The 8,308-nt window shown below is 43.2% G+C and overlaps 1 protein-coding gene across 1 annotated transcript in view; it reads right to left on the minus strand.

Moving 5' to 3' along the window:
* Positions 1 to 8,308, minus strand: part of Dnhd1 (dynein heavy chain domain 1) — a 61,728-nt gene that overhangs the window by 10,954 nt on the left and 42,466 nt on the right. The window contains 4 exon segments of the mRNA XM_028775571.1: positions 2,433 to 2,535; positions 2,610 to 2,814; positions 3,051 to 3,259; positions 3,433 to 5,038. Coding sequence (XP_028631404.1) covers positions 2,433 to 2,535; positions 2,610 to 2,814; positions 3,051 to 3,259; positions 3,433 to 5,038 — 2,123 coding nt within the window.

Consider the following 8,308-nt stretch of genomic DNA (forward strand, 5'->3'; position numbering starts at 1 on the left):
ATTAGTCACAGAAGAAACCTTGTTGTTACCCTTTGCTCCATCTCCTTTATTTCCTCAACCCTAGCTCATTTTATTGACCTTTCCATTATACCTCCTGAATGTTTCTTATCCCAATTCCCATTCATGTCCACTGACACTCAGAATCTCTCTCCTGAGCCACACTCCTTTTCTAATTAGTGCCTTGGTTTCACTTCTCATTTACCTTCCAGCCATTCACCACACTGCAGCCTAATTGAACTGAATCTCATTGTCTTTGTGTCTTACACTTGCCTTTGTGGCTACTCATCTCTCCATGTCCCTTGTTTTGTTTTGTTTTGTTTTCCCTTGAGCACTATAGTCTTCAACCAATTCTATCTTTGGCTTCCCCTGCAGTGTGCTGTGTGTTCTCTAGTCTCTGTGCCTTCACTCAGGCTGGTGCACCAACCCAGACACTCTTCCCTTCCACCTCCCTGTATGCCTGTCCAAATCTTACCCCAGAGAACAACTTTGCTGTACTTCATCTTTCATTACATTGTATTTACATTTAATAGGAATGTTTTTGAACATCCACCTAATTCTATACATTTCATACTGAGACCTCTTCTTCTCCCCCTCCCCTTACTACCCCCTTCCCTTCTCCACTCTCCTCTCTGGAAAACATTTCTTGGTATATCTTAGAGAACTCTAGATTTTTCTCTGTCAAAATATGAATAATTGAAATTGCACAGACAAGTCCCTTAGCCTCTTTGGATCTGTTTTCTCATCAGTAAATCAGAATGGAGAGCTTCTTCCTGTGCAAGGAATGTATATATCTTTTTATCTACCCATCAGTTTACATGCAGATATAAACACAAATACAGACATAAATGTTGAGGATCTGGGCAAAAGTTATAGAGTTCAATTAATTTTGTTGGTGATATCAATGAATAAATGAACTAATTGAGTACAAGAAAGGAGAAAATAGAGGAGAGCAGAATGGTTCTAGGGCCTTGGCTTGGATGATTAAGGGAATGGGAGTACCATTTGGGGGAAGTGGGAAACATTGGAAGAATGCATTATTAGGACCATTGAGTGAATGGCCAAGGGATCTAACAGAATGGCCTCAGAGATTATGAATGTCTCTTGCCTATATTTGGAGCTTTCTGTATTATGGTGTAATATAAAGAATTAAGGAATGGGAGGCCTCTTCAATCACATCAATGATTCATGGTATTAATTATTTTGAGAAAATGTAAGACAAGGCAAGGCAGTAGAATTTAGGATGTAAGGAAAGGGAGACTCCTATTTACTTTGAACTTTCTACTACCTCCAGTCCCCATTTTGAAATTCATCTGAGTCTTGAGGTCTCATGTGGCCATCATAGGATGACTAGGATAGGAAGAGAGCACCAGCATTTTGAGAACTCCATGGGCCACAATTTACATAGCACATGATGGAAAACACATAACATAGGGAGCTAGCGCTGCTCGCATTGGTATGAAGAGGTATGCAGACCAGCAAGGCCTGAAAGCTTACTAGAAAATTGAAGAGATTACCTAATTCAGAATGGGACACTAGTTCACTTCTCGGTAACCAGTCCTCAGCCTTTTTCAAAGTCTGACACAACAGAAACTAAACAAAGTGTTATTTCAAAGGCAATTATATTAAAAAAAATAAAACCCACTATTTTGTGCAAATAACCTCAAATGGAGTAGTTGCCTGGTGAAGGTATTACAGCTCCCACCTCACCCTACCTCACAATTTTTAGCAAGATATGAGATATTTATTTATTCAAAAGTGATTGGCTCTGCAAAGAAAAGCAAAATGATTGGTGTTTGGGCCAGAAAGGAACTGTATTTGGGGTAACTAACAGTCAAGAGGAAACGGGGAAGCTGATGAGCAAGTGGAGCAAGTATTAAAAGTGGTGGGAAGGAGATGGCTCTGGGCAATAGCTAGCAGCAGAGGCTAACTAAAGAGATTCAGGACACTGATGTCTAGTACACCTTTAAATATGATTCTGTTTTTTGCTATAGTGTATGTATACGTTCCCTCTATCTCCATACCCATCCACATTTTCTCTTTGTTCAGCACAGTCTTATACATTTGGTGCTTTTTTTTTTTTTTTGGAAGAAAGATGCAAAACAAAGTGGTATACAGGGGGAAAACAGATGTCTGTCATGAGTCCCACTGAAGACGATAAGAAATCCAGGGATCTTGGGGACATACCAAACTGAGTCACAGCACTAAAGGCATCCAGGGGCAGACACTTGAGATTTCTGTGTTACAAAAGTCAATCTAGTCTGAGCTGTAACATGGGAAACGTTGTGCCCTGGGCTCTAACAGGAGAGGCAGCAGGGATTAAAGAAATCCACCAAGGAAAAGAAGACTCTAAAAGAAATGCGAATTTCCCTGGCCTCTTTTTGTCCTCTTGGTTTGATACAACCGTGTAAATCTCACAGTCTTCTTCCTCTTACTTTGTAGGAGCCTTTTAGTTGCTTTTCCAAGTCAGTGAGCATGTTGGTTTGGGTGCTGTGCCTCTCAACCATCAGCCTCAGAGTCTTCAGGGCACCTTGGATGCTAGAAACACAATAGACCTCTTGAGTGGACTCAAGAGAGAAGAAGAAGTGAACTGCAGGGGTGGGGTCACTTACCGACTGGCCCTCATCCTCATCTGCAGGATCATGTGCTGTTGCTGCAGCAGGAACATACCCAAGAAGTCCTGGAAGGTCTTGGGGGTGACAAGTGGCAATGCAGGACACATGTGTTGATGGTAATAGGCAGTTGAAACATGGATGCGAGCCATGATGTTGGACACATTGGGAATCAAGATCTTGAAATCTGGGCACTTCAAAGAGCCTGCAAGGGATATAGTTTTGGTCTGGCCTTGTAGGATCAGATGGGAATGAGAAAGGAAAAGGATCTTCTCTCAGTTCAGAAAGGAAAGTAGAAAATATCAGTCAGAAAGCAAGGAGAGTGAGGAGAAGAAGAGTGAGATATCAGATCAGATCAAGAAGAAGAGAGAGACCACCCTGGGCAGGAACTCTCACTAGTCAGTTGGGATGAGTGATCAGAACAAAGGAAAAGTGGCTCACCAGCATCAAGAGGTAGACTCTGATCATTCTCCAGGCGGAACTGGGCAATCTTGACCAGAGAAGCTTGGTCCCAGGGTTCATAGCGGTCAACACTGGCAATGGTCAATTGAAGGAGATTCAGTAAAAGGGTAGAGGGCATCTGATTTTGGACTTGGTTATCTCCCACCAGGAAGAACATGTGGAGATTGCTACACACTTGCTGGTAGAACCTGGAAGTCAGGGAGGACTCAGCTGTCATCATCCTCCAGACCTGTCGACACATCCAGACACCTGTTCCAACCCTGACCCTTTGGCCCTCATGCCAGCCTATAGCTTTTTCTCTTGTCTTTTTGGCCAAGAAAGAGTAAAAGCAGAACTGACTTGGAGGGGTTCTGGGCCTTACCTATTCAGTACTGTGTCCTTCTTAACGATGTATTTGACCCCAAGGTTCTCCTTGGGGAAATGCTCTTCAATGTTATCCAGATCTGCTTCTGTGTACTGGTCAGGGAAGCTACCTGAGGTTGCCAGGGCCAACAGTCGGCAAAAGGTAGCAACATTCACTTCATCAGGTACTGTAAGGGCCACTGGCTGGTTTAACATGCCAGCATGCCAGCTGGCATCTCGGAGACACTGGAAAATAGCTTCCTCTGATTCAAGTGGTAAATAAAAAAGCTGAGCCTGACAAATGCTAGAAGCCAGGGTGATGGCTGTATTGCGTCCAGTACCCCGGAACTCTGAGAGCAGTAGACCATGCTGCCTTGGCCTAGCCAGAACTCGGACTAGGCGAGCCACATGCTGGACCATCACGTGACACAGGGAAACATCAGAGTTCATCTTCAGCCGTAGAGCTGATGCAGCCAACTGCTTTTCCAGGTTTTCCCACTGCCGTTCCAGGTACAAGTTGGGACTCTCAAAGTTAGATCCTAACGTAAGCTCCAGACTGAACACCAAGTCTGAGGGAGTCTCCTGGGGATAGAACAATAGCACTGGTAGCAACAAAGGTAAATTTAAGTCTGTCTGGGGTGCCGTCTGCCACTCATGCTTCGGTGTCTTTGACTGGAGCTTACTGCTAGAATCCCTTATATCTTCCTCTTGCTCAGCCATCTGACTTACATTTTCTGTGTTCTCCTTGTTTACTGATTTTATGGGGAATGGTGCTAGACTCTCACTGAAGAACGAGCCTATGGTGGCCTGAAGGCCAAACGGATCCTCTTCTTCCTCTGATCCACTGTCACTGTTGCTTAAGGTCTCCCACTGGGCTATTTCTTCTTCAGATTCTACCTCAGGCACTTTTTCCTCCTCCACATCCTCTTCCTCACAGTCCTTGGCCAAGGACTCAGACCCTGGCCCAACACAGAAGATATTCTGAGCTACTTCTAGAAGCAGCTTAGCACAACGGGAACGTTCCCCATCACTGTCCAATCGGTCACAAAATGTTCTTTGTGCCTCATGCAACCAAAGACGTACCATGGCACGCGTAGACATCATGATAGTCAGGCGAGTTCCACGCAAGCCGGACACCCGGCGCAGATGCTCCTGGTGATGGAAAGACTCTATAAAACCTCGTGAACCCATTCTGGTAGGCAGCAGCTGCAGGCTTCCCAGAATGTGGCTCACGGAATGTGGAGAAAACCGGTAGTGTGGGTGGAGGGGTGAAGGCATGAAGCAGTTGCACACAGCCTCCCAAGCCTCTACTGAAGCCCTGACAAGGGCTCTTGCCAGAGTGGGCTCCCGCTCCACAGAGGGGAAGCGTTCAAGCCAGGCTTGGATACTAGGTATGTGCCTGCTCAACAGGATGTCCTGGGTCATGCTGTTCAGGGCCAGGACTGTGAAGAGTCGGTAGAGACGTGGACAGAGTGGGCGCGCAGAGTAGCCTGGCACTGTAGCAGTGGCAAGGAAGTTTACTGTAGGCTGCAGAGTCTGTAATTCCAAGGTGTTGTGGGCATAGATGGTGCCTTCCATTGCCTGCCGCAGGGTCTCTAGCACTGGCTGGCAGCTCTTCTCTGGGTCTGTAAAAACATTCAGACCGGCACTAAGGACATGTGCAAACCCACATTAAAGTATCTCCCATCTGTGCCACATAACCGCTTCTAGCACACAGAATTCTAAAGGAATTCTATACACCTGATGTTTTGGCAATTGGTAACCTCTGAGTAAGTTGCTCTCTCTCCACACATTCCTAAAATAAATGATGTCTTCTCTCTCCTCCCTTAGATCCTACCTATTCATTACCTGAAGGAAATGGACACTACAATAAGATTCATAAGTTGAGATGGTTGGAAACTGGGTCAGATCACAATTAGAAAGTGAAAATCATCTCCATTACAGAATGCACAGTTATGTCACACCTATGCTTTGTTTCAGGCACAGTGGCACAAACCTTTCATCTCAGCACCTGGGACAGAAGGATCAAGAATTCAAGGCCACCTTTGGCTATATAGTGGCTTCAGAGGCAACCTGGGCTACATGAGAAGCTGCCTCAAAATGGGGACGGGGTGCAGGGAGTATGAGTGCCAGCCAAGCAAGCCTGATAACTAGAATTCAATACAATAATGCCAGATGCATTTGTAATCCTAGCACACCTACTTCAAGATGGGAGGTAAAAACATTAGAATTGCTGGGAAGCCATGAGCCAGCTGTCCTGGAGTACTTTAGCAGAATACTGGAGCAAGAAAACTGCTGCCTCAGAAAGTGAGAGAGAGAGAGAGAGAGAGAGAGAGAGAGAGAGAGAGAGAGAGATCTCCTAAAAGTTGTTCTTTGACCTCTACATACATGCTGTGGTGCACCTGTACATGCACATATACACATGAATAAATAAAATTTTAAATGACTTTAAGATGTAAATTTACCAGAGAGAGGCAAGGAGAATGAGTAGGGAAATGGAAAGGGAGCTAAGAACAAAGTATAGAGACACATATGCATGAAAATACCATATGAAACCCATTACTTTGTATCTTAATCTAAAAACACTAAGGAGGGAAAAAATGATTTACCAAAAAACAAAATATACATGTTTCAATGTATAGTGAGTACTGACAATGTAGACAACTCTGTAGACCAACATTTTAATGTTATTTAGATTTTAGGAGCCCCAAAAGTTCCTCCGTGCCCCTCTTTACTGTCACCTCCTTCCCACCACCATGCAGACACTGCTCTTTGAACTGATTTTTATCACTGTCAACTGTGCCTCTTCTAGAGCTTTGTACAGATAGAGTCATAGAGCAGCTACTTGGCCATATGTTTGCTTTCACTTCACCTACATTTGCCACTCATGTTTCTGTTTATCAGTAATTTTATATATTATTATACAATATTCCATTATGAAAATGACAAAATTTATAGGTCTATTAACACAGGGAGGTTAGTTCCAGGCTTTGGCTGTAAATAATGTTTATCCATACACTTTTTAGGGAGAGCATGTGCTTGATTTTGCTTAGGCAAATACAAGAAAACAACTATACTGCAATACAATTTTTTTTCACTCCACTTGACTTTTACCTTATATTCGACCCCACCAATAGCATCATAGTATTTGTTTTGACTACTTGCTATCTTTTAAGGAAAGCACAGAAAGAAAATGTCAGTCATTTCTACGCAACCACGTGGTCATTATTTTTTGATGTTCTTCACTCTTGTCTGCACATCAGATTTCCATGTTATCACTGCCACTCTGCTGAACAAAGGCATTCAGCATTTTTTTCCTTTTAAGATTTTTATTTATTCATCTTATTTATTTGTGTGTGAGAGAGAATTTGTCATGTATGTGCAGGTTCTAGCAGAGGACAGAAGAGGGCATTAGATCCCCTAGAGCTGGAGTTACAAGTGGTTGTGAGCTGCCACGTGGGTACTGAGAACTGACCCAGACTCTCTGAAGGAGCAGCTAACACTCTTAGCCACAGTCATCTCTCAAGCAGCCATGAATACTGTGTTAGATTTATTTATTTTATGAGTATGAATGTTTGCTTGCGTGTATATGTGCACCACATACATGCCTGGTACTCGCAAACATGAAAACAGATGTCAGACCCTCTTCCGGAGCTGGAGTTGCAAATAACTGCCATGTAGGTGTTAGAAACCGAAACGGAATCCTCTGGAAAATCAATAAATGATCTTAACTCCAGTTCCTTGAACACTTTAGTAGTTGTTTAAAAGTATTTGGATGCTAAATCTAACATGTATGTCTTGCCAGAGTCAGTCTCTATTAAATTCCTCTTCCTCTTTGCCTTCTTCCTCTTTCTGGCAGAGCCTTACTGTGTAGCCTAGGATGGCCTCATGATCTTCTTATCTTCCTATCTCACCTCCCTGAACATTGCAATTACAGGCATGTGCTACCATGCTCAGCTTATTGCTGATTCTGTTGCTTTTTCTCCTTCTCCTTCTGCTTCTCCTTCTCCTTCTCTTTCTTCTTCTCCTTCCTCTTTTTCTTCCTTTTCGTCCTCCTCCTCTTCCTCCTTAACATCCAGTCATTCTTTAAATATTGTAGGAAGCATTTTGGTGACTGTCGCCCAAAGACACCATTTCACAGCAGCTCTCTCTCTCTCTCTCTCTCTCTCTCTCTCTCTCTCTCTCTCTCTCCCTACCCCCTTCTCTCTCATGTTGTTTGAAATGTTTTCAATCTTACTACACTTGCCTTTCTCCACTCCTTTCATTGTCTACTAACATCTTAATTATATTTAAATTTATCATAATGATCAAAATATAGTTGAAAAGAATGATAGATTTAGAACAAAATATAATTGGATTTTAATATTAATTCTGATACTTAGTAGTAGCTAGGGTATTTCAACCAAGTTTGAAATATATCCATTTCCTGTTTTGAGATTTATTTTATTAGTCTGTGTGTGAATCTGTGTGTATGCCTCTGTGTGTCTGTGTGTCTGTGTCTGTGTGTGTGTCTCTGTGTGTGTGTCTGTGTGTCTATGTGTCGCTGTGTGTCTGTGTGTATATTGTATGTGTGTGCATCTGTGTGTGTGTGTCTCTGTATGTGTGTGATTATGGGCATCCCACAGAGGTCAGAAGAGGGCATCATTTCTCCTGGAATTGTAGTTACAGGTGGTTGCAAACTGCCCAGTGTGGGTGCTGAGAACTGAATCCAGAGCCTCTGGAAGAGCAGCAAGAGCTCTTAACCACTGAGCCACCTCTCCTCTAGCTCCCTAACATTCTCCCTACCATTAACATATTCCTTTTTAAAAATCATCATTTTGGCCATTTGAGATTCCTCTGTTGTGAATTCAAGACTCTCAGGACTCAAGGGGTAGAAGAAATGCCAAGACTCTCAG

The sequence above is a fragment of the Grammomys surdaster genome, unplaced genomic scaffold (assembly GCF_004785775.1).
Source record: "Grammomys surdaster isolate TR1022 unplaced genomic scaffold, NIH_TR_1.0 256, whole genome shotgun sequence".
Lineage (NCBI taxonomy): Eukaryota > Metazoa > Chordata > Mammalia > Rodentia > Muridae > Grammomys > Grammomys surdaster.